The 25,745-nt window shown below is 50.2% G+C and overlaps 1 protein-coding gene across 1 annotated transcript; it reads right to left on the reverse strand.

Moving 5' to 3' along the window:
• Positions 1–89: 89 nt before the first annotated feature.
• KCNG4 (potassium voltage-gated channel modifier subfamily G member 4) lies at positions 90–23,188 on the reverse strand. The gene is made up of 5 exons (XM_061137484.1): positions 23,177–23,188; positions 22,799–23,060; positions 17,153–17,165; positions 12,305–13,067; positions 90–860 (listed from the first exon to the last, which is right to left on the reverse strand). Exons 1-5 carry the CDS (start codon positions 23,186–23,188, stop codon positions 90–92), a joined length of 1,821 nt encoding a protein of 606 aa, XP_060993467.1.
• Between the last annotated feature and the right edge of the window lie 2,557 nt (positions 23,189–25,745).

Raw genomic sequence — 25,745 nt, forward strand, 5'->3', positions numbered from 1 at the left:
CTGGAGGATCCAGGCGCTGGTGTTCTCCAGCTCATGTCAGCCGAGGGCCATGCGCTGAAGGTCTAGCATCTTCGGGGGAGGATTTTGAGTTAAATGTATGCGATGGGCAAGGCAGGGCCCTCCAGGCTCAGGTCACTGACGTCCCTCAGGAGTTCGTGTTCGCCGGCTGTGGCCGCGTTCTGCAGGCGGCGGATGCGGGCCTGCAGCTCCTCCTGCTCCTTCTTGAGCTCCAGGTAGGAGTGCGAGAAGGTGTGGAAGATGGACGTGGCTGGGAAGGCCATGATGAGGATGCCGCTCAGGATGCTGCTGAGGGCCACCATCTGGCCCGGCACGCTGCTGGGTACCATGTCTCCGTAGCCCACCGTTGTCATGGAGATGACGGCCCACCAATAGGAGGCCGGGATGCTAGTGAACTCCAGGACCCGCCCAGACTCATTCTCAGCCACGTAGACCAGAGGGGAGAAGAGGGTGATGGCCACGCACAGGAAGAGGAGAAGCAGGCCGAACTCGCGCGTGCAGCGGCGCACCGTGAGGCCCAGCGTCTGCAGCCCCAGCGAGTGGCGCGCCAGGCGCATCACGTAGAGGATGCGGAGGGCCCGCAGCACGCGCAGTGCCAGCCCCACCTTCTCCAGGTACGAGCTCCCGCCCGGCCGCTCCCCATCCTCCTGGGGCTCGTCGGACACCGCGAGGGACACGTAGTAAGGGAAGATGGCCAGGATGTCTATGATGTTCAGGGGCCCTTGGAAGAACTGGCACTTGTTCTGGGCCTGGACAAACCGCAGGCAGAACTCGAGGGAAAACCAGGCCACGCAGACGGTCTCCACGATGAAAATGTAGTAGCATTTCTGTGAGCACTCCCCCTGGAGAGGTGAGGAAACGCAGGGTACAGAGACGAAGCACCAGAAATGGCAAGAGAACCATGCTGAAAAGCAATTCTAAAGCTTTGTACCTATATTGAGACTGATTTCATATATACAGATTACATATGTACAGTCTCTACTAAAAATGCTATGCTAACTCTATACTAAATATATTCTCTCTATATTTCATATATTAAATATACTATTAATATATGAATATGTACTACTGCATATTAATATTTAGTAATAATAATGTATTAATATTTAGAATACATGTTATATATGTCATCACATATTGATATACTATATGTGTGCTAAGTCACTTCAGTCATGTCTGACTCTTAGGGACCCTATGGACTATAGCCAACCAGGCTCCTCTGTCCATGGGATTCTCCAGGCAAGAGTACTGGAGTGGGGTGCCATGCCCTCCTCCAGGGATCTTCCTGACCCAGGGATTGAACTCGTGTCTCCTGCGGCTCCTGAATTGCAGGCAGATTCTTTACTACTGAGCCAACTGGGAAGCCCATTATAATATATATTAAACATTTAAATATATATTCTCTATATATTCTTTGTATAGTATATAGTCTCTATATTCTATCTATCCATCTATCATTAATCTATAACTCTATATCAGTGGAGGTCTGTTTTAGACTCTTAGTCATCCGCCAAAACTCCCTTTTTATTGTAGTTCTCAAGTTGCAGCTGGGTGCATGGCCAGTCATCTAGATCAGAAACCACCTGATCTAGCCTCCCCTGCAGCTGCTGCTACTGCTGCTAAGTCGCTTCAGTCGTGTCCAACTCTGTGCAACCCCATAGACATCAGCCCACCAGGCTCCCTCGCCCCTGGGACTCTCTAGGCAAGAGTACTGGAGTGGGGTGCCATTGCCTTCTCCACCCCTGCAGCTAAGTGTGGCCAAATGACCAAGCCCCTACCGACAGAATGTAAACAGAGGTGATGCGCCACACCTCCAGCTCCAGGACTTTAGTGGTGGGCGTGAGTTCTTGCACTCTTTCTCCCCTTCCTGTGAGCTGGGACCACCCAGCCGGCCCTGCAACCCAGCTTAGAACCAGCAGACTGAACCAATGCCCCAGGAAGGATGAGCATCACCGTGGGAAAAACCTGGGTCTCAGAATGAGAGCCGCCTACTCACCTTGGTCCCTCTTTGGGTGGGAGAGAAACCAGCGTCTATTGTGTTGAAGGGCCTCCCTGGTGGCTCAGATGGTAAAGAATCTGCCTGCAATGCGGGATACCTGGGTTCGATCCCTGGGTTGGGAAGATCCTCTGAAGGAAGGCCTGGAAACCTACTCCAGTATTCTTGCCTGGAGAATCCCCACGGACAGAGGAGCCTGGAGGGCTACAGTCCATGGGGTCGCACAGAGTCAGACACGACTGAGCGACTAAGCATGTTGTGCTGAAAGCCGTCCTGTCGTGGAGCCTCTTGGTTACAGCAGCCAACTTCTCCTTTACCAACACAAGCAGCTCTGCGTACCAGGCGCTGATCTGGTACTGTCACTTAAGCCCCACAGCGGTGCCATGAGCAGGCTTCACTGACAGTCCAAGAAATGGTTCTGAGCACTGAACTAACTTGCCTGAGCCCACATTCGGAGGAGATGGTCTCCTGGAGACTACAGACTATTTTGTAACTTCTGTGCCCACAATCCCTCATTCATTCATCCAACAAAACACATGGAGGGTGGGCTTCTCTGGTGGCTTAGTGGTGAAGAATCCACCTGCCAATGCAGAGGATGTGGGTTTGTTCCCTGGGCCGGGAAGATCCTACATGCTGTGGAGCAACAAAGCCCATTTGCCACAACTGCTGAGCCTGTGCCCTAGAGCCTGTGCTCCACAATAAGAGAAGCCACTGCAATGAGAAGCCTGTGCACTGCAACTATGAATAGAGAGTAGCCCCTACTCGCTACAGCTACAGAAAAGCCCGTGTAGCAATGAAGACCCAGTGCAGCGACAAATAAATAAAATTACCTAAAAAAAAAAAAAACACCCACATGGAGGGCTCACCTTGGCCAGGTCCCATGCTAGACTTTGGAGGTAAAGGACCAGAGAAGCAGCTGTGGTTTCTGGGGGCTCAGAGGCTGGGGGTGGGTGGGTGGGGAGGGCAGAGAGGATGCCACCATTCCTAGTACAGCCCTGTGATGCAGATTGCAACTATTTCCTTCCCGAGAGATCCCAGCTAGGTGGGGCATCTGAGGCTTCCTCCCTGTGTCATTCACACCCCTGCCCCTGCCCCCAACAGAGACTTTCGATAGCCCTTCTGCCACTCAAAGTGTGTCCTGGGACCAAAAGCATGCGCCTCCCCTGAGACCTGCAGAATCTGCATTTTAACAACAATTTATGCACACAATAAGGTTGGAGAAGATCTGTTTCTAGTGTAGTGGTTCTCAGCCTTGACTGTGCATGTTAGAATCACCTGGGGGCTTTGAAAAATCCTGATGTCCAGACTGGGACATCTAGGTTTGAGTCTGAGTGGTAGAATTTTCCAGAAGCCCCATCAATGATTCTAATGTGAAGCCAGAGTTGAGAACCTGACTCTAAATGTTACGACTATATGTATATCATCTATATCTCCCTCTTGGTTTGCATCTACCTCTGCATCATCTCCATCTCTATGTCTAGATCTCTGGCATCTGTATCTATGATGGATGAGGGAAAGAATGATTGAAGCCAGTTGATTGAGTGAATAGCAACACATTGGCAACTGCAGTTTTCTTTGGATTAAAAACCTCTGAGGTGGAAAAAGGAATTATTTCCAGTGCCTGGGCTCACTGCTGCTGCTACTGCTGCTAAGTCACTTCAGTCGTGTCCGACTCTTTGCGACCCCATTGACAGCAGCCCACCAGGCTCCCCCGTCCCTGGGATTCTCCAGGCAAGAACACTGGAGTGGGTTGCCATTTCCTTCTCACAGGAATGCTAAATTGAAATATTCTTTTTGTCTGACCTTTGGAGGGAGAAAGGGGCTGGACTGTCCCGATCTCTATTCACCAGTCCTGAGTGGGGCAGCTCTCTCCCCTGCCCTCTCTGATTCAAGAGGTAGGAGTTGGTGGGGGTGCAGTTGAGGGCATGGAGTCCAGAGTGTCTGTGACTCAGGTTCACTTCCACCTACTTAGGCAAATCCTTCATCCCCCCTGGACTGTTGTTCCTCTGCCGTGGGAGAGCTGGGGCCAAAGGGAATAATGCAGGAGAAGTAGTGAGCAGGCTGCTACTGCTGCAGGTGCACAAAATATTGCTGCTACCTGCGCGGGACGACCCACTGGTCGCAGACATAGTCTGCCCGCTCAGTTGAAGGGTAACTATACCTTCTCCTATCCTGAATTCTATAGGAAGTGGAGGAAATTCTCCAGAACACAAGAGGTCTTTGCCATGACTGCCTGGGGTTTGCTTCGGGGTTCTGCAAAGCTCAGGAGTTTTGGATCCCGATTCCCCAGTCCTGCTACGAACTTGCTCTGTGACCTTTCGGTGGTCACTGCCCCTTCCTGTGCTTCACCTTCTGATGAAGAGGGTGGAACAGAAGCGGCATTTCTCAAAGCCGATTCATAACCCCTGCGTCAGAATCCCCCAGAGTGCTTGTTATAAATGTGGGTTCCGGGGTCCCCATCACAAAATCAAAGCCCGGGAGGGTGGCCCAGGAATCTGCACTTTGGCAAGACCTCCTATTGACCCAGAGGCACCTGGAAGTTTTTCAGACTCCGGGCCAGATTCTCTCTATAAGGCCCCTTTCATCGCTGACATTCGGGGAGTTTTCCCTTTGGGGTAAGAGCCTCAGTGGCCTGGGAATAATCTCCCCAGACCAGTGACCCTGTAGCTCAGGAAGGTGACTCCTGGGAAGCAGAGAAGGCTCTGTGGGTCCTCCTCCCTCTGCCTCTGGTGCCGGCTTTTGGATATTCCAGGCATGAACCACCCACCTCCCGCCGGCCACCTCCCTGCACTGCAGCAAGTGCTGTGCGGAGTCACCCCTGCATTGCTGCTCAGCTCTGCATCCTAAACCAACCTCCCAGCACTGGTCCTCAGAGAAATGCCCTACGAGCAGCCGGGGCTGGGGTGGTGGGGATTTACGGAGCTCAAGCTGAGAAAATGATTCCCAGCCCAGTCAATATCTGAGGAAAACTAGTAACAGAAGGAAAGGAGGAAGTCACCTTCTCTGAGGAGGTTTTCGGTTGTATTCTTCAGGTAGGATAGACCACTCATCCTGGTTTGCCCAGAACTTTCCAGACTGAGCAACAGAAAGTCCCAGGTCACCAGAAAGTTCCCCCCTCAGCCCTGGGCAAACTGGGGTGCTTGGTCACCTTCGTGGGGACACTTGTTCCTGGTGGGAATGAGGGGTGCTCTGATTCCCTCCCGTGATGAACAGAAACATGAGCAGCCCTGGGAAGGCTGGAGGGGTGAAGGGTATGACGAATGTCACAGGCAGATGTGGGGTGATGTTTCCATCTGGGTGAAGTCCGAGAGCAGGAAAGCTCACAGGAGGTGGACAGAATCACGGAAACAGCAGCCGCCTCTGGATGGGATAGGGAAGACTACAAAGGAGGCTGAAAGAGCATCCTGGGGTGATAGGAATATTCCATACCAACCAGGGCTGTGGGTGACACGGGTGTGCCCCATTTGTTACATTGGACAGCTAAGACTTGTGCATTTCAATGTATGTAAATTTCTCCCATAAAACTGTAAAATAACAATAAAACAAATGATCATGATGCTAAATGATTGGAGGTGGGAGGGGCTGGAGAGAGAGAACCCGAGTGGCAGGCTCTCGACAGTCTGGAAGGCTGAGTCATGGGTAGTAATTAGGGGTTCGTTAGATTATTCTATTTACTCTGCAAATGCCCCAAATTTTCCATCATGAAAAGATTTTTTTTAAAGAAATCAGAGTTGGAAATCAAAAGCACAATGAGATACCACTCCACCCTCACCAGGACCGCTGTGATTATAAGGACAAAAAATAAGTGTCAGGGGATTAATAGGTACAAACTACTAGGTATAAAATAAATAAAATACAAGGATGTGATATACAGTGCAAAGAATACAGCCGGTATTTTATAACAATATCTTTAAATTGAGTATAAGGGACAAAAATGTCGAATCACTCTGTCATACCCCTAGAACTAATGTACTACAGTAAAGCAGTAATACTTGGATAAAAACAAACAAGTTCTGTTGAGGCTGTGGAGAAATTAGAACCGCCCCCCCCCCCCCCCCTCCAACCCAAACGTTGCTGGCGGGAATATAAAGTGGTATAGCTGTTGTGGAAAACAGGTGGGTGATCCCTTGAGAACTTAAACATACATTTGCTGTATGACTAAGCAATTTTGCTGCCAAGTGTATACTTCAAGGAACTGAAAATCCACATGCACACAAAAAACTTGTACATGAAGATTTGGAGCAGTGTGATTGATGATAACCCAAAAGTGGAAAGAAACTAGATGCTCAACAACAGCGGAATGAATAAACAAAATATGGTCTGTCCATATGATGGAGTACTATTCAGCCACAGAAATGAAGCTCTGACATGTGCTACAAAGCTGATGAACCTTGATAACCTTGTGCTCAATGAAAGAAACCAACATAACGGACCATATATTGTATTATTTTGTATCTATAAAGTGTCATTGGAAGGACTGATGCTGAAACTGAAGCTCCAATACTTTGGTCACCTCTTGTGAAGAACTGACTCATTGGAAAAGACCCTGATTCTGGGAAAGATTGACGGCAGGAGGAGAAGGGGTTAACAGAGGATGAGATGGCTGGATGGCATTACTGACTCGATGGACCTGAGTTTGAGCAAGCTCCAGGAGTTGGTGACGGACAGGGAAGCCTGGCATGCTGCAGTCCTTGGGGTCACAAAGAGTTGGACACGACTGAGTGACTGAACTGAATAAAGTGCCCAGAAAAGGCAAATTCATGAAGATAGAAAATACATTCACAGTCACCTGGGGCTGGTGGATAGCAGGGGGCGGGGGGGGATGGGGAGTAGCCAGAAGTATGTGCAAGGTTGCTTTTTAGGGTGATAAAAATGTTCTGGAATTAGTGGGGATGGCTGCACAACTGCATACTAAAAAATCACTGATCTGTGCACCTTAAAAGGATGAACATTAGATGGTACATTATATCATAATAAAAAAGAAACCCGAGTTTGAGTGACCGCATCAGTTCGGGCAAGGTGGAGCAGCTGGCCCACAGTCTTGCCCTGTCCTCCCCCAAAGCTCTGGAGCAGAGCCGCTCTGAAGGGCTCTGGGGTCAGGGGGCGGACCGGGCTTTCTGAGGGACCATCTGGACAGGCTGTCCGGCAGACGGCTGCAGGTACAGCCAGGGCCAGTTCTAGAAGTTCCATCTGGGGGGGGACTCGGGGCCAGAGTCTTGACCTTGGAGCCTCCCTTGCACCCTTTGTGTCTCTCACAGCAACCCCTGCCAGCTCCCCTTTGGGAACGCAGCCAGTCTGACCCTTTCAGCTCAGTGCTGGCCTCACGGCTCCATTCAGCATTTCCACCTCCCTCCCTTTCCTTCTTCCTGGCCATGAATTCCATCATCTGTGCCTCTGGTCCTAGTCTCGGGGTGCTGGCGGTGCTGACTCATGCCTTGCCCCGAGAGCCAAGTATCTCTCTGCCACCCTCCTCTCCTTTGGGCCTCTTCCATGGTCCTCTCCCTCCCCACCTTGAACCCAAACCCTGAGAGCTCTGAGGACGGTGTGGAGCAAGCAGGGGCGGGTTAGGAATTGAACCCCCCAGACACCAGGGGAGCGTGGTGAGGCGGAAGGGACAGCATGAAGTATGTGTACTCAGCAGAAGGGGGGGCCCCGTCCAGGAAATGGGAATTGGTGCTGTTGGCTGGGATATTAGGGAGACTCAGCTGGGGGCGAGGAACACCCAAACTCCCCAAGCCAAGTTAAGAAGACTTTTCTAAAGCCATCGCCAAACGTCACTGAACACAGAGAAGCCACAGAGAGCGGGCAGTACTATGCGGAGCTGGTTCAGGGTCCAAGAAAGGACCACGGAGGAGGAGATGCTGGCTCCAGCCAGAGGCTTTTTAACCAAGGTGGGGGAGGGGTGACTGCAGCCCAAAAGGTGAGTTGCAACCACAGTAGGAGAGAATTCTTCCATCAGGGGACCTCAGGGGATCCACCTGATCTTTAAAAATCTCTATGCCTTCCTTCCCAGTCCCCGTGAGACTGGGGGCACAGCACAGGCCAGGAGGGGGTGGGAGACGCAGAGTCCGGCGGTCCTGCCCTCAGCCCCCTGCTGGCTCCACCCCCAGCCGGTTCGCTTTGCAGGGCGCCTATCCAGAGTGTGTCCCTTCTCAAGGTCCCCGAAGTCCCAAGCATGCCTCTGGGCGGAAGTGGAAGCTAAAATGAGGGCAGGGGGTGGGGTGGGGGGGTTGATGTGAGAGCACATGCCTGTGCTTATCCCCTGAGGTCCTGAGAGCCGGGAGAGAGCTTGAGGAGCACAGCAGATGCGCACGTGGGAGGGGCATGAGCGAGTCCCGGAGGTGGGGGAGAGCAGCCAGCGCTGCCTCTGTGCCCACACAGGAGAACTAGACCATACGTCCTAGGGCTCTGTGTGAGCAGGGGTGCCACTATCCTCATTTGCAGGTGAGGAGATAGAGGCACAGAGACAGAGGGACTTGTCCAAGGGCAGAGCCAGGTCGCAGCAAGGAGGGAGGAAGGGGTCAGGATAAATGAACAAGAGTTCAGCTGTAGCTGCCCAGTGACCCTCAGCTTCCTCCAGAGGGAGGACAAGGCATTCTGACCAGCAGAGACGCTGGGCAGGGGCTACTCGTACAGGGCACTAGGGCTGAATGGCAGGGTTGACAACCGTGGCAGAGGACTCAGGCAGAGGGAAGCAAAGAATCTGAGGAACTGATCATTGGACAGATGGACAAACACACTGTGACATTTACAGACAGTGGAATATTATGCAGCCCTTAAAAGGAGTGTAGTACTGACATAGGCTAAAACACAGATGAACCTTGAACACATTATATGGAGTGAATGAAGCCAGAAACAAAAGGGCCACATATTGTATGATTCCATTATAAGAAGTGTCTAGAACAGCAAAATCCACGGAGATGGAAAGCAGCTTGGTGGTTGCCAGTGGCTGTGGGTGGAGGTGGGGAGCGGCTGCCTGAATGGCCCAGGTTTTTCTCTTAGAAATATACTGGAACTTAAAAGGAATTAAAATATATATATATTGGAATTTGATAGAGGTGTTGGCTACACAGCATTATGAATTTTGCTAAATGCCACTGAATTGTTCACTTTAAGATGGTTAATTTTACGTTATGTGAACTTTAAAAATGGAGCTGGGATGTTCAGAATACAAGCTCCAGGAAAGTGAGGAATTTGTCTGATCTGCAGCATCTAGACGAGTGGATTTAGTTGGCACTCAGTGACTATTGATGAATTAATAAAAAGGATAAATGTGATGACTTCCTGTTAAGTAGCACCTGATAAGTGAATAATGATGATGACTAATATTTTTGAGCCCTTCTTATGAGTTGGTATTGTTCCAATCATGTTACACAAATATTAATCTTTTAATTCTCACCATAATCCCCTGAGGAAAGGGCTAACAGCACCCCCATTTTACAGATAAGAAAACTGAGGCTCAAAAAGGTAAGTGAGTTTCTGGAGATCACTGAGCTTATGAGGGATGAAACCAAGATTCAAACCCAGGAGGGTTAGAAGAAGGTTCTGTCATGAGGGGTCAGGTTTTGGAGCCAGGCGGAGGTGAGCTCAAATCCTGACTGTGCCACTTTCTTACTTTGGGCTTAGGAAAGTGACAAAACTTCCCTGAGCCTCAGCTTCCTTACCTGCAAAATGGTCGTAGCTACAGCATCCATTTCCTAAAGCTGTTTGTAGGATTAAGTCCATCCTGTCCAATGCCAGCATCCTGAAGGGCACTTAATAAGCATCAGTTCTCTCATTCCTTTGGGGCTGAGCTCCACCAGGGAACCCAGAGAAGTCCAAATGCTTCCGGAGGGGCTTTAGGTACTTGGCTTGGTCATTCCTGTCCATCTACTTCCTGCCTCTTCCATTTTAATTTGCAATCTTGGGCACAGACCTTGCTCCTCAACTGCCAAGTTTACTTAAGGGATATTGCTGTAAGAAGCTAGAAGAAAAAGGGAAGGAAAGTGCTTTCTTTGCATGAGTGCTGATTCTCCATCCCAGGGTGACACCTTCTCTATGTTTGATGGAGGAGTTCTGTGGGTCATGTCCCCTTGGGACAACGACTCGGGCCCCCACATCTCCTGGGCACTGTCTGTCCCCAGAAGCAGCTGCCCAGCTTTGCAGCCGGGGCTGAATCGCTGCTTTCAGACTGATGTCCCAGCGGCCAAATATGAAATACCAGGCATGTGTGGCCGAGAAAGAACATCATATTTTTATGTAAATATAAGGGCAAGGTTCGAAAGAACAAAGCCCGCCTTGTCCTCAGCCTCCAGGCTCTCTGAATTACCATCAGAACAGGGACATAGACACATTTTTTTGTTGTTGTTGTTTTTGAGGGCAGGGCCTCAAGGCCCCTCTCTAGGCAGAGCACCCAGTGGTGGCTTCCCAGGTGCACGGAGCTTGCGACTGGACTGGGGACACCACCTCTCTCACTCCCCGCTAGAAACGGCTTCTACAGGATTCTCACTCACCTCTAATTGAATTTTCCAGGTCCCTGTCACACCAATCTGGGTTCATACCCTGGGTAATTTTAAAAGCATTAGGCTTTGTAAAGAGCTTGTCTCTCTGCACAGTCTAAATCCTGGCTCCCTGAAAATCCCTAAGAGGAACAGGCTTGTGAAAAATCCAGGGGTCCTTCTTCAGCAACTAGGATCCAGGGCACCCTTGGAGCACAGGAGACTGAGGCTCCTTACTTTGTCCTAATCTTTTGACTGCAGTGTCCACACGTAAATAGTTCAGTGAACAAGCAAATTCTTAAATCACATAATTTTGTGCTAAAGAACGAAAAAAAAAAAAAAAGGTCCACGATTAGAGCTACAGTTCTCTCTATGGGGAAAAAAGCTGTCTGAAAGTCAAAACATTTTGGTTGGTTTGCTTTATGACAAAACATGTATAGATTGGGCAAGATATTTTAATATCTTATTCAACAAATATTTATTGAGAGCCTACTTGGTGTGAAGCACTGACTGGTTCTCCATCTAAGTCTTCTCTATATGGAAACTTCTCTGATCATCCCTGAAATACATGTTTAAGGGATGAGAACTTAGGTCACCTGACACTGGTTATAAACCATCCACAGCCTGCATAACCTTATGTATATGTTTAAATGATTGGCTCGCTCTCTCTGCTGTAATGTAAGCTCCATGAGTCAGATGATGGGGAGCCATGGAGGATTATAGAGCAACATTTTAACTTAGGAAACAGTCCAATTCTCAATTTGAAGAATAACCTCTCCAATAACCTTCCCAATAAAATGCTAGGTTTTTAACTCACGTTTCAGACCATCTGACCCCTTGGGGTATGTGATGGGGGTCAGGGGGAGGGTTATCTCACAGCTTCCTGGAAAGACAGGGCCTGCTAAGTCACTTCAGTCGTGTCCAACTCTCTGTGACCCCATGGACTGTAGCCCACCAGGCTCCTCTGTCCGTGGGATTCTCCAGGTGAGCATACTGGAGTGGGTAGCCATGCCCTCCTCCAGGCAATCTTCCCAATCCAGGGATCGAACCCACATCTCTTATAGTTCCTGCGTTGGCAGACAGTACCTTACCACTCAGTTCTTTATCAGTGAGCTACCAGGGAGGGCAGGAGTGGGCAAGCAGATGTTTCTGCTCCGGCCTCCTGGGGCAGGGACACTTCTGGATCGACCCTTCCATGAGTTCCCTGGAGGGAGGGCCTGACTGGGAGGGTCAGGAACGAGGGCTGAGGATCTCTTCTGTCATCAGCATCTTCGCTAGATTACTCCCAAGAAGCTAAGTGCCCTGAGCCTCAGTTTACAGAGCTGAGATGCCCATGAGAAGGTCGGCTAAGGAGGTAGGGAATCTGGACCTGGTCGAGAACTCAGCACAGAATAGCTGCTCAATTAACACAAGAGGGGAGCACTGAGCACGTGAGCCTTCACAGTGATGTCAGGTGTCTCCTGGAGGAGGAACCTGAGGCTCCGAGAGGTTGGCGTGATTCACTCAGCTCACAGAGCTAGGAGAGGCAGGGCTGGGCGAGCTCAGTCCATTAAGACCACAATGTCCAGCGTTTTTTCTCAGAAGCGGGGGCCCCTTCTGACTTTCATGGGTCCCCTTCATGTGTTTCTCTCTCAAAAACCAAAAAATGTATAAAATATCTTTTACAACTGCCTTGGTCTGAAAATGAACACAATCCACACGGGATCATATTCATTTCTGGCCTTCTTGTCTGAAAAGACATGAAAACGTTCTCGTGGGCCCCCAGTCCCACGGCCCCGGGCACCCACGCCTGGTGGAGCGATGGACCACTCACCTTGTCCTCCTCCGCCCTCAGGTCGGGCATGGTGCTGACGCATAGGCTGACCGCCGTGGTGGCCACGAAGAGGATGGAGAGACAAGCGAAGACCTTCCCGGGGAGCCCAGACTGCGGGTTCTCCACCGTCTCGCGCAGCCGGCTCCTGAAGAGCCCCCAGCGGGACGCGTGCACGGCGGGCCGCCCGGCCTCCCGCTGCCGCTGCAGGGCCTCCTCGCGGCGCAGCTCGGCCAGCGCGTCCCGCTTCCGCAGCAGCGTCCGCAGGCAGCACTTCTCCAGGCTGGCTTCTTCGATGCCCCAGTAGGTCAGCTCCTCCTGGAAGGACAGCACGCACATCTCCCGCAGGAGGACCAGCTTGCCGGCCGCCAGGAAGCTCACGATCACCCCGAAAGCGCTGGGGCTCCGGTCGAAGAAGAACTCCTGGTTGTCCTCGTCGTAGTCGTCGCAGAGCTGCGCGATCTCCTCGTGGCTCCGGCAGAAGCGGAGTTTGCTCAGGCGGCTCAGCGGGAACTCGTCCAGCGTGCTCCACGGAAGCAGGTACCGCCGGCCCCCCACGTTGACCAGCATCTCCTTCTTCAGGTCCGCCGTCCGGGAGGCGTCCAGCGCGCCCACCTTCCGGGCCCTGCGGTAGTAAATGCCCTTGATGGACGGCGGCTCCACGGGGCCCGACAAGAAGGGACTCAAAGGGCTGCAGGGGCGGAAGGGATGGTGTCCGGCATGCAGGCCCCTGTCTTGGGAAGGCATGGATATTGCGGAAGAAGTCCTGGCGCCGGAAGGACAAGAGCAAGAGAAGGGAGGAACCATCAGTCTCAGGGCAGAGTCCTAGACCACATCGCCTCATGTCTGCTTTCCCTCACCTGCACCCTTTATCCTTTTAATCTTTCAGCCAACACAGATTTACTGAGTACCTACTACGCACCTGGGATCTATCAGTGAATGAAAGGACATCATGATATCCCTTCTCGGATGGGGCATTTATTTATATCTCAGAAGAATCTCCCTGGAACGGGCATTAGGTGGACTGGGACTCGGGGAGCGCGGTCCCGAGCTGGACAAGTCAGAGCTGTGTCACTTCCAGACTGTGTGATCTTGGGCCTGTAGCTTAACCTCTCTGATCTCAGCATCCTTATGCCAATGACAAGACTCCTCCCAACCTTGCAAAGTACAGTTATTGAAAATAGAGCTTAAGAGTGTAAAAGTTTCTCAAGTTCATTGCTGGGTTGTAATCCCTTACAGACTGCCACCCCAGCTGGGTTTCTCAGCCTCGTTGAATCCTTTGCTTCACTTGCTCAGCTGGGGCAGTTTGGGTGCCCACCTCACTGGGCACAGTGAGGGTTACATGCAATAATACATGTGAAAAAAAAAATACATGTGAGCTGTATATTAAGCACCCTTCTAGACGATTCTGACATGCCAGGCACTGATCCACATGCCCCTCCTATGTTAAGTCATCTCAACAACCCCCTGAGGTAGACATTAATATCTCCATTTTACAGGTGAGGAAACTGAGGCCCAGAAAAGTTAAGTAACGAGGAACTGTGCTTGGCACAGCATCTCCCAGGAGAAGCTCCACAACCTTTGCCTCAGTCCCCTTTCTTGCTTTCCCACTTAGAGGACTTTGCTATCAATGACAGTGCTCCTCTGTGTTCATGGACTACTTGTCTCAGCCACCTTGCTGTGTGACCTTGCATCAGTTACTCCCCCTCTCTGGGCTTTGGTCTTGGCATCTGTGAAATGAAGGCGCCTCTAATGCTCTATCCATTTCAGACCTATTTGGGATGCCTGACTTAGAGGAAGGGTTTCAGGTTTAGCCCATGCATTAAAGAAAGTCATCGCCACAATATTTCTCATCCTCTGCCTCCCACAACTGTTTTCTGCGCTATTCATTCTAGCCAGAGCTGCTTCCGAAGCACCTATAACCTTACATTCCAAGATGCACTCCAATCAAGAGGAAAACTCAGAGACTGAATGGAAATAAAAGTTGTCTCAATTTCAGAGCCAGTGGATTCCAGCAGGCAGCGAAGAGTTGAATCACAGCCTATGCATTTCACACTTGCTCAGCACACAATGGTCTGTTATTCTGCGTGTATTACTTCATTTACAATGTACGGCCAGAAAATGATGAGCAGCCTGCGGAGAAAAGAGTATTTTGAAATCAAGGGCGCCTTCCCAAGCGTTCTTGTTTTTCTAGTGAAATAGCCAGACCCAGAGAGCTGAAGTGACTCGTCCAAGGTCACACGGTGAGTCCCAGTGCAACCAGGGACTTTGTCTCCCAGTAGGGTCTCTTTCTAGAACCCCCCAAACTTTCCTTTCTTCATTCATTGCACAAACCTAACTTTGTAACCCACTGCCCCCCAGGAAGAGCCGGCACACAAACCTCCTTCCAGAGCGTGGGAAAGGTATTCACTCAAAACAGCGCTTTGGAAGGGATGTTTAAGAGCATCCTGTATACCCCCCACCCCCGCAGCAAATACTAACTTCGTCCCCTGAAGTTTAACTCACCCTCCTGTCTCAGGGAGCCCATTTCCAGCTGTCTTTCTGCCGGGCAAGGCAAGAGGAGCCCATGTCTCGATGCCCAGGGAAGAGATGGGTTTGTGTTGAAGATGAAGGGGAAGAAAAGAAAAATCACAAACACAGCAGTTTCTGGCTGAGTTAGTTTTCAACCTTTCTTCCCTCGCCTCCTTCAGAAACCAGAAGTCCATTCATTCTGCATTTCTCTCTCCAGCAGCTGCAGAAAAGCCCAAGAGGAGTGGGGTGGGTTGTTGTTGTTGTTGTTGTTTGAAAGGACCTAGAAGCCCCTTTCCCCGCTAGAGGTGAGGGTCTGAGGGGTTCGTGGTGGGAGGGAGCCAGGCCAGCTGTCCTGCTTCAGCGGCAGGCTCTGTACTGAGTCCCACGGGGACAGCCAGTGTGGTCCTGCAAGAGAAGGGGGGGCGGGAATGGGAAGGGCTTAGAAATAATCTCTCCATCAGCCAGGCAGCAGGCAGGAACAGCAGCCGCTGCTCTGCCAACCGCCTGGAAGGCAAGGAGAGCTGTCCTCCCTCCCCTCCAAGGAGGAACAGAACTCGGAAGGAGTGGAGGGCAACCTGGGGCTGGGGCATCTGCCTTTATCTGTCCCCGGCATCCTGAGGCTCCTGGGGATGTGTTGATGATGGGGAGGAGCTCAGGGAGAGGCTGCAAGGGGAACTTTTTCTGCTTTTAACCAGCCCAGACCTCGGACAGGTTCTGAGAAACCCAGCATCTGAGCACTGGGTGGGAGTCCTGGAGGCTGCGTGATGGGTCAGGGCCGGGCGTGAGCTCGGAGTCACACATACCTGGCTCCCTGGCTCCCGTGTGAGTGGCTGGGTGACCTTGGGCAGGCGAGCGTCAGTTTCCTTATCTGTAAAAAAATATGTGAAGGAGAGGGGGTTTGGGGAGAATCCGGCCAGAAGGCACATGGCAGGTTCCTTCTGTGGGTTTGGCTGCACACTCAGGGGAAAGAGGAAGAGGCTCAGTTCTAGGGCCTGTGTCCTGGTTTCAACTCTGCGCTACCTTGCTGTGTGTCCTTGGTCGGTGACTTCACCTCTCTGGGCCTCAGTTTTCTCACTGGTCAAATGAGGACAGTCGAAATGGTGACGGCTAAAATTGCAACAGCATTTTCTCATGTAGGCGGTCAATGTACACCGGCTCTTCTTAATTTTCTTAAGAGGTTCTGAGGCCCGGTCTCTTGGCTTCCAGAGGGGAGTTGTTATTATCGGCTCCATTCTGCAGATGACGCCCGGAGGTGCAAGGAGGAGGCTTGCTCAAGGTCACTTGCTGGCTGGAATGTGCACTGAACAGAGACTTTGAGTTCTGTGCAAGGATCTGGGAGTGAGGAAGGCTCTAAGCTGGAGCCTTCCGAAGCTACCTTGAGGGGGTGGCAGGAACAGAGTGGGGACTCCGGGGGCTCTCTGTGGTCCGGGCAGTGGAGGAATCCATGCAGGAGCAGAGGAGCTGATGGGATGGAGGCAGGGTAGCAGTTTTCAAATGGTATTGCCCAAAATCCAAGGGTTCTACACAAAAGGCTGGAATTGGGGGAGTGACGAAGGGCAGGGCGGGGGCATGAGACCCTGCCTCACCATGGCAACTTCAGTTGGATTGGTTTCCCACAGTGAGTCTGTGTAACCCAAATCAATACTGTGGCCCCACCAGGCCCAGTCCCCACACTCGGCCCACTCCGAGACCCCAGGGTGCCCGTCAGTGACAGAGATGCCCCTCCCCTTCCCCTGACCCTCTCCACCCCGGTTCTCTCAGACCCCACGGCTGCTCCAGCGCCTCTGTTAGACCAGACTCCAAAACCATCTTCCCAGCTTCTGCTGACTTTTGCCCCTCCTCTTTCTCTGTCTCCCCACCTCCCCCAGCTCATTACTACTCATCTTGATTTAACATCTCTGCCCAAATCTCCGCCAACCTGTTCCCCTACCTCTCAGGTCTCTTTGGATCTGAAGTGCATGCGTTCCAGTCAAGAATTTACCACTTCTGGGACCTTCCTGGTGGTCCAGTGGTTAAGAGCCTCTGCTTTCAAAGCAGGGGGTGTGGATTCAATCCATGGTCAGTGAACTAAGATCCCACACGCTGTGTGGTGTGGCCAAATTTTTTTTTTGGTTAAGAAAAAGAATTTACCACTTCCCTGCTGGGTGACCTTCAGCAAGTTTCTTAACCTCTCTGTGCCTCAATTCCCTCACCTGTGAAATAAAGATGACAGCACCTACTTATTGGTTTGTTCTGAGTACTGGACAAGTCCGTTTATGTTTACAAGGCAGAGCACGAAGAAGAAGAGTGTCTGGGACCAAGCCAGTCCATTTAAGTGCTTGCTGTTATTATGGTTATTACCTTAACAGGTCACCTGCAAGAGACCCCAAAAGGGCGGAAAGAGCCTGAGCTCTCCAGGCCAGCCAGTGGCAGGCCAGCGCTCTTGCCACAGCCCCAGTGCTGTCTCAGCACTGTCTCTTTCTCCAGGCCATGGGGCCTTTGACTTTAGCCTGGTGTCCTGGCCTGGGGCATTCACTGAGTTTTTCCACAGAACTTGGTAAAGTCCTGATCCCATTTAACTTAATGCCACTGCCTTCCTGCCCACAGTATTCCCTCCTGTTGTGCATATTTGACCTCAGCTACCCAGGGAATGTAGCCCAGCCCCCGTTCCATCCCTTTCCAACCTCCAGGGAATCTGGGATACAGGACAGCCTATGCCAGCCCATCCTTGCTGTCTTCTCAACGACTGCCACCTGTCATATTTTTGTGATGAAGGGATGGCCTGTGACCACGCCTGAGTCTCCTAGGGCTGCTGGAAGGAAACACACAGATATAGTAGCTTAGAAGAATGCAGCTGTGTTGTCTTGTAGCTCTGGCGGCCAGAAGTGCCAAATGGATGTTAGGGGCTAACATCAATGCGTTGTCAGGGCTATGTTGCTGCTGGAGTTTCTAGCGGAGAGTCTGTTTCCGGTCCTGGGGGCAACCCACATTCCTTGGCTGGTGGCTGCATTACTCTGACCTCTGCTTCTGTCCCCCTTCCCTAAGCCCCCTGCCTCCCTCTTATAAGGACCCTCATGATTACCTCGAGCCTGCTGGATAATCCAGGATAATCTTTGGATTTTAAGATCCTTAACTCAGTCATATCTACAGAGTTCTTCTTGCCACGTCTGTAACATATTTGCAGGTCCCAGGGATTAAGATGTAGATATCTTTAAGCCCAGTGAGACCCATTTTGGACTTTTGACCTCCAGCACCATGACATAATAAATGTGTGCCGTTTCAAGCTGCCAATTTTGTGGCATTTATTACAGGAACAACAGCAAACTAATACAAACCCTAACTCGGGGAGGGGCAGGCAGGTAACAAACCAGGCATCGGAGATACTTATAATTTGTTGAGGAAAATGTCCTTTCTTGTCCACACAGCCAGGCCTGCCAGTACCTGCTTCCAGAAGTTAAGATCCATCCATCCATGTAACATACGCTTACTGAGATCTACTCTGCCACAGCGGTTGCTCACTTGCTGTGTGATTTTGGGCAAATTGTTTTCCCTCTCTGTGCCTCGGGAAAGATTGGGTAATGATAGTCCTTACCTCACAGGGTGATTATGAGGTGTGAATGAGTAAATGCATGGGAAGTGCTGACTTCAGAGCCTGGCATATGGTAAGTGCTCAATGAGAAATTATTATATTCATCATCTCCATTATCTGTAATTACAGGAGCTCAAGTCTCCTGATAACAGAGCATGAGAAGAGCAGATCCCAGGATGTTGAGAGTGAGCAGAGGAGGCAAATAAATGGTGGTGGGCTGTTAAATGATAATAACTGACTTTCTGGTGGGGGTGGGCAGAAATGCTGGTTGGTAGCATTTGCCTATTACTGTGGTGTCAATACTCCTGTCACGAGACGTCATGCTGAGAAGAGAACATCTTGGCTCTTCTAAGCCTGTGCCGCTTTGCCCTGTGCATCACAGTTCACCAGGTGGCCAGGGACACGCTCCCCAAGCAGGACCCCCCGGTAAGCTTTGATGGGCAGGTGGTGAGTTCATGATGCAAGAGAGTAGACAGGCAGGTGGGAATAAAAAATGATGGGATTCTCTACCTTGCCGAGGGCTACAGACGTTTCCCTGACCTGGGGGAGCCATTGGCGATTCTCCAAGGTGCGGTTCTCCACACTGGAATGTTTTAGCATCACTCTGGTGAGGTTGTAAAAACTCCAGTGACTGGGCCATGTCAGTGAAATCAGAACTTACAGGTTTATACGCGTTTTTCAGAGCCCACAGTAGCTCACTCAGATGCTTCTGGAGGCAGTGTAAACTGACCCTTTCGTGCCTTGTTTCATTTCGGTTTTGACTGGCTTGCTGGATATTAGCTCCCCAACCAGGGATGGAACTCATACTGCCCGTCAGTGAAAGGGTGGAGTCCTGACCACTGGATCACCAGGGAATTCCCCTCATATGACCCTTTCAAAGGACAAGTTGGGACTATTGACCAAAATAAGAAATTTGAATGCCCTCTGGCCCCCAGTCATATGTCTAAGAATTTATTCTGCAGATATGCTTGCACATGTCTGCAAAGACAGTATAATCACAGCATAGTCTGTGATTGCAGTGGACTGGAAATGACTGAAATATTCCTCATTAGGGGGTTGGTTAATAAATGGTGGTCATAAAGGCAAGAAAAAACTCCATCTGTTAGAAAGAAGCAGAATCTATACGTACTGACATAGAAGGGCCAACAAGATGGGTAAAGTGCAGGGTGCAGAACAGATCATTCTCAAAGCACTAGTTTGAAGTAGACAAGAGGTGTGTGTGTGTGTGTGTGTAGAATAGAAAATGGGTAAAACTTAGAAATTGGGGTTGCCTCTGGGACAGATTGAGAGCAGGAGAGAAGGGGGCGACAGAGGATGAGATGACTGGATGGCATCACCGACTCAATGGACACGAGTTTGAGCAAACTCAGGGAGATAGTGAAGGACAGGGGAGCCTGGCGTGCTGCAGTCCATGGGGTGGCACAGAGTCAGACATGACTGAGTGACTCAACAACTGAGGAGGGAACCCCAGGGTTTGGGGAAGGAGTGAAATAGAGGGGCAATTTCCTTTTCTCTATATCATTTTGTACTGTTTGATTTTTGAAAACCATGGATGTATATTGATTCAAAAAAACTTCTTCTTAAATTAAAGTAATAGGCATCTTGGTGCCAGCGGGAGGAGGAGCCATCTGGGGAGAGATCATTTATCAGCAGCCCCAACCCCAACCACTGGAGTGACCGGATCAAGGTCTTTATGCCCCTGGAGTCATTCAGCATGACCTCATTGGGGAAACTGAGGCAGCCAAGTAATCTTTATTAAGGACTTGAAGTAAAAGCACACTCGGATCATTTCCCACGTTCCGAGAGTCCCAAGGTCAAGGTGCCTCCAGAAGCCAAGAGGGATGGCATGAGGCAGGTTGGGTGAGGACTGGAGGGGGACCAAAACACCAGTCACAGATGTGGAACGCGGGTCCCCTATTGTGGAATCTTTACACTTTGAAGGGAGAGCTGTAACCCTGATTTTTACGCTAACTCTCTCATGTTGTGAATGTTGCCAACTCATGAGAAATTTATAAAGTGCCAGCAGATATGTGCATATCTGCTGACCCGGCAATTCCGCTCCTAGGTGTATGCCCATGAGGACCGTGCACATATGCTCACCAGAAGGCATGGGTTAGGAGGCTTGTCAGAGCGCTGCTGCAACAGCGGCAAATTGCAACCCCCACTAACAGGAGAGTGCGTAAACAAAGCACGTGTGTTCCCACAGTGAAATACCACAGGGCAACAAGGATGCACACACCACAACCATCTGCAACAACACGGAAGAGTCTCACAGCCATTATGTTGAGTGAATGGAGCCAGACACAAATGAGCAGATACAGTGAGAATCAAAAGCAAGCAAGACTAACCCACAGTAATAAAAGTCTGGGAAATAGTTGACTTTGGGGGTGCATAGCAGGTTCTGGGGGCTGATTACAGTGCGTTAAACCCATGCAAGTAATGTGTGTACTTTAGTATGTATGTTGTGTTTAATTTTTAGAAGTGTTTTTTTTTTTTTTTTTAAAAAAAAAACACCACAAAGGGCCAAATAAGACATGTCAGTGGGCTGGATTCAACCCTGGGCTCCCAGTTAGGACCAGACTGTCACAGCAAATGGCTTTGGAGCGGCCAGGTTTTCAAAGCCACTCTAGCCACAGAACCTGTTTTTTGTGTCACCCCTGAACCCTGCAGTTACACACAGGTCTGTCTCTTCTTCAACCAGCCTCCCTCCCATCCTCATGGAATTCTGAGGAAAACTAGAGAAAACTCAACAGGGAAGGCTTACCTTTTCCCTTCTACCTTCCTTTTCTGGAAGGAAGAAGATGACTGGACCAATGACAGCTGCTTCAGCTTTCTGTTTAAAAAGATGGCTCAAGATGTAATTATCCCCAGTGAAAGATGCAAGCTCTTCTGGAAATGAGTCTGTCCTCAGGCAGTTTGCTGAAGTTGTGGGGACAGTTTCTGCTACAAAGGAAGCGTGTGCCATTGCTTCTGAATGCCAGGCAGCTGAGGCCTTTCACTTGGAGGAGGAATTGCTGCCCCCCCCACCCCCAAGGAGACAAGATGTTTTATACATTTTGAGGGATTTTATACAATTTGGGAGATTACAGAAGAGAACACGTGCTGGGGTCTCAGCTCCCCCCACCCTCCAGGTGCTTCTAACTTTTTATTTAGACATTTTAAAAACAAGCAGAAAAATTGCAAGACAATGAACATCTCTATTCCCTGCCTAGGCTCATAACTGCTAGTATTTTGTCATGTTGACTTTATATATGAATATATATATATTTTTTTCTGAAACACTGCAAGATGAACTACAGACACTGTGGCAATTCATGTTGAATTCTTCAGCATAGACATTCAGAAAAATAAAGATAATTTTCTACATAACCAAAAAACTCATCATCACACCAAACACAATTAGTAAGAATTACCAAAAATTCCCTAACATCAGCTAATACTCAGTCTATAATCAAATTTCCATCTCCAAAATGTCTTCTATAGTGTTTTTTCAGACCAACATCCAATGAAAGATAACATGACATTGGTGGACTTTGTTTCTTTACTCTTTCGATTTCCAATAGTATTCTGTTCTCCCAGCTCCTTGCCCCAACTCCCCATGACATTGGGTTTTTTAAAGTGATCAGGTCAGCTGTTGTGTAGACTGTTTGCTTCTCTTTCCAGATTTACCACATGGTTGCCAAGTGTCCCTCTCCCCCCACTCTTTCTGGAAATTAGGTCTAAAGGATTGGTAACACTTGGGTGAAATAGTTTGGGCAAAAATGCTTCGTAAGTGGGGACCTGGGAGCTTCAGATGCTTGGTGCACCACCAGGGATGATGCCAAAAAGTGGGGTGTGTGGTCAGTACAGCCAGACAGTCAGAGCAGGCTAGAAAGGGAAACAGGAGTCAGAGAGAACATGGCTTTGAATGCTGGGTTGGCACTTGGATCTTAATCAAAAGGCCTTCCAGTCATTAAAAAACACTCAGGAAGAATATGACCAGATCTGACCTGGGGAAGATATATCTGGGGTAGGATGCAAAGACCAGATGAAGAAAAAGATGAGGCAGGGACCCCAGTTAGGACACCATGGAAAGAGGGCAGGAGACAGAAGGCAGGGACCCGAACAGGGTAGGCAGGCAGAGGGATGTAGACAGGAGTCAGGAGGAGGTTGGCAGGAGGTGCGTGGGGAGTGGAGTGGGAGGAGGCTACAGTGACCCCGAAATTTCCAGTTGGGTGGCAGAGCAGATGGTGGGGGAGGGGACAGAAGCCCAACTAGAAAGCGATGGAGAAGTTTAGGAGAGAGAGGATGTCAGCTGGAACTTGCTAGTTACAGGTGCCCAGGTGCAGGTGTTTGGGAATTTGCGTCCAGGGCCCCGTGGGTCTCGTCACACGCCCCCCACCTCCCAGGAAGCTGAGTCTCGACAGGCGTCCTCCCACCTTCCAGGAAGCTGAGTCTCGTCAGACGGCCCCCATCTTCCAAGAAACGGAAGTGGCCCCTGGAAGGTGCGGCTGAGGTGACGGGCAGGGAGGACGGGAGGCAGGTGAGGGGTGACCCAGAAGGCCAGGCTGTGTGGAATTTCCTCGGGATCCAGGAGAGGGGAGGGAGGACGAGGAACAGCCGGGGGCCCGGGAAGCCTGGAGGGCCGGCCTTCGAGGGAAAGTTCCCGGATGAGAAGCCGGAAGTGAGTGGGGACTTGGGCTTGAAGGGAGCGGAAGCGGGCTGGAACCGCGAACCCCCTGCCTGGTCACGGGGTCCTGGCCGGATTTTCCTCTTGCCAAGAGAACCCCCAGGAGAGCCTGAGGCCCACCTCTCACCTCGGAGGGCATCGTGTGGGGACAGCCTGGCCGAGTCTGTGTGGCCTGGCCAACAAAACCACCTCGGGGGGTCGCCGCCCCTCGTCAGGCTGCAGGTTACGTCCGGTAAAGGGGTGAAAGGGGGTCTTAGAGGGCCTCTCCTGCACCCCCACCCCCCGGGAACATTGGAACTTGCACGGCCGACCCTAAGACGCCTGCTCCAAGGCCTCCACAGAGAAAGATGCTGTCCCAGGTTTGTTCGGGGGTCACAGGCCAAGCGGGCTCTCTCTCCTGTTCAGCATCTCAGCCACTCTTAAGTGAGAAGGGTCTCTGCTAGACGGGAGGCGGGGGCTGGCTGGCCTTTGCCTGTGAGCCCCCCAACTTCTTGCTCCCCGTTGCACCCTTTGACAGGCCGGCTGTCTGCCCTCTGTGGTTGGGGAGCTCAGCCTGGTACCCACTGGGCTCTTGGGTGCATGGCAGGACAGCCAGGTAGCTACGCAGAGGGGATTGGGCTGGAGTTTTGGTCAGGTCCACGGCGCGTGGTCCGTTCTCCCCAGCGTCATGCTGCAGGCGTGAAAGTGCCAGCGGCAGGAGCTGAGAACTGGGGAGCCCAGGAGGCCCCTGTTGGCAGTTGGGAGGCTCCAGGGTGGGCACAGGGAGGAGAGAAGCAGGCCCACGGTCTGACCTTAGGAGGCCTCCTCTCCTGGAAACTCCAGCTTCTGAAATGTACCCCGCCTCCCCTCTGCCAACCCCGCCTCACATCAAAGATATGCTTTGCTTTGCAAAGATGTGAGAAGATATTTCTCCATTATTGTGGTTTTGCATTCTTTTGACAGGAACGAGCTTGTTGATTTTAGGATGGGTCTGACTCCTTGGTGTGCTCTGTACATGGTTCAGATAGGCCTCTTCAAAATGGACAAGAAAGAATCAGATTGGTTTGTTTGTTTTGGCTTTTTACTTTATTCATTTTTTAAAAAATTGGATGATAATTGCTTTACAGTCTTCTGTTGGTTTCTGCTGTACAGTAATGTGAATCAGCTGTAAGTATACATATATCCCCTCCCTCTTGAGCCTCCCTTCCCACCTTCCCTCCGTTCCACCCTGACAGACTGGTGTTGATGTGCTGAAATATTTTGGGTATGACTGGTCAGTGAACAGATACAAATGTTAAGCATCAAAATCGATATTAATAGCAATTGTATTTTCCTCATGATTTGGAGACTTTGTTTTCAGAACTGTGAATGTTTTAGTTGGTGTATGAGAACCTTGAGGGTCCAGGAACCTTGGGGGCCAGAAGGTTCTAGTGGAACAGGGGAGGTGGGGGAGAACTTGGGGCCTAGGAGAAGGACTGGGAGCCCAAGGTCTCTGGGAGGACAGTGACAGAGGGAAGGCAAAAACTCCAAGTTCAGGATGTCAGGATAGGAGTAGTTTTAGAGGAAGGAGTCCCAGCGTTCCAAGGACAAATGGCGATGTGAGGTCACGGTGGCAAGGTGCTCCCAGGACTCTCAGTAGGAAGATGATGAAAAGCTTGAGAGACAGGCAGATGGATGTCTCTTGGTCCTTTCAATATCACACCACAGCATCGACCAACAGGCCAGCCCGGGAGTTATTTATATTTAATTCTCTAAGGAACCTTGCCTTTGTTCGCCTTTCTTATTACTATTCATTAGGGTCCAGAATCTGAAGTGAACATTCTAACTGGCAAATTTGTGTCTGGTAGAGATGAATATAATTTCTGTTAGCAAAGAAACCCAGGAGGACGTGGTTGCCTTGCCCTGCAGAAGGCTCACTGGTTTTGTATCTCACCCAGCAATCTTATCTCGATGCTCTTAGGTACCTGTAAACACTAGGTCCTCGTGTACTTCTTGGGTGTGCTTCACAGTCCCCTTGTTAATGAACCCAAAAGATTTTCTATACATGTTCATTCTATATTGCTACAAAAGCCTTAAAAAAAAACTTATTGAAAATTAGGCCCTTTTGATGCCCTTTCCTAGCCAAACATGCCTGCCAGAGCCCCAGGCGTGGTAGGCCCAGGGAGCTGTTGGGACCTTTAGGGAATTTTTGGTTTTGTGCTGCCTTGATGCAAGCAGAGTAGCCCAGAACTCAGCTCAATGTTTGTTTAGGTTGATCTCTATTTCCAGGTACCAAATTTTGTTCCAGGAATCCATTGCCATGAAGCAAACCATATCAAACTTAGTGTCATAAAATAATGAGCACTTAGTTTTTTAGATGAATTCTTACTGGAGTGTAGTTGATTTACAATGTTGGGTTAGTTTCAGGTGTACCACAAAGTGAAACAGCTATTCATATACCTATATCTGCACTTTTTTAGATTCTTTTCCCATACAGATCATTACAGAATATTGAATAGAGTTCCTTATGCTCTACAGTAGGTTTTATTTTTCCCCTCAGATGTTTACTTTTTATTATGGAAAAACTTAAACCCATAAAAATTCCAAAATGTAAACATAAGTAGTTGTATAATGAACCAGCATTTACCCATTACCCATCTTTAACAATTAACAACAACTATAATATACAGTAGCTTCTAATTATTTATTTTATATGTAGTAGTGTGTATATGTCAGTC

The sequence above is a fragment of the Dama dama genome, chromosome 4, assembly GCF_033118175.1.
Source record: "Dama dama isolate Ldn47 chromosome 4, ASM3311817v1, whole genome shotgun sequence".
NCBI classification, from domain to species: Eukaryota; Metazoa; Chordata; class Mammalia; order Artiodactyla; family Cervidae; genus Dama; species Dama dama.

Excerpts from the sequence above, each read along its gene's own strand:
- KCNG4 (XM_061137484.1), bottom strand. Across the intron at positions 861-12,304 it reads TGAGGGCGGAGGAGGACAAG|GGGGAGTGCTCACAGAAATG; the intron begins GTGAGTGGTCCA and ends TCACCTCTCCAG.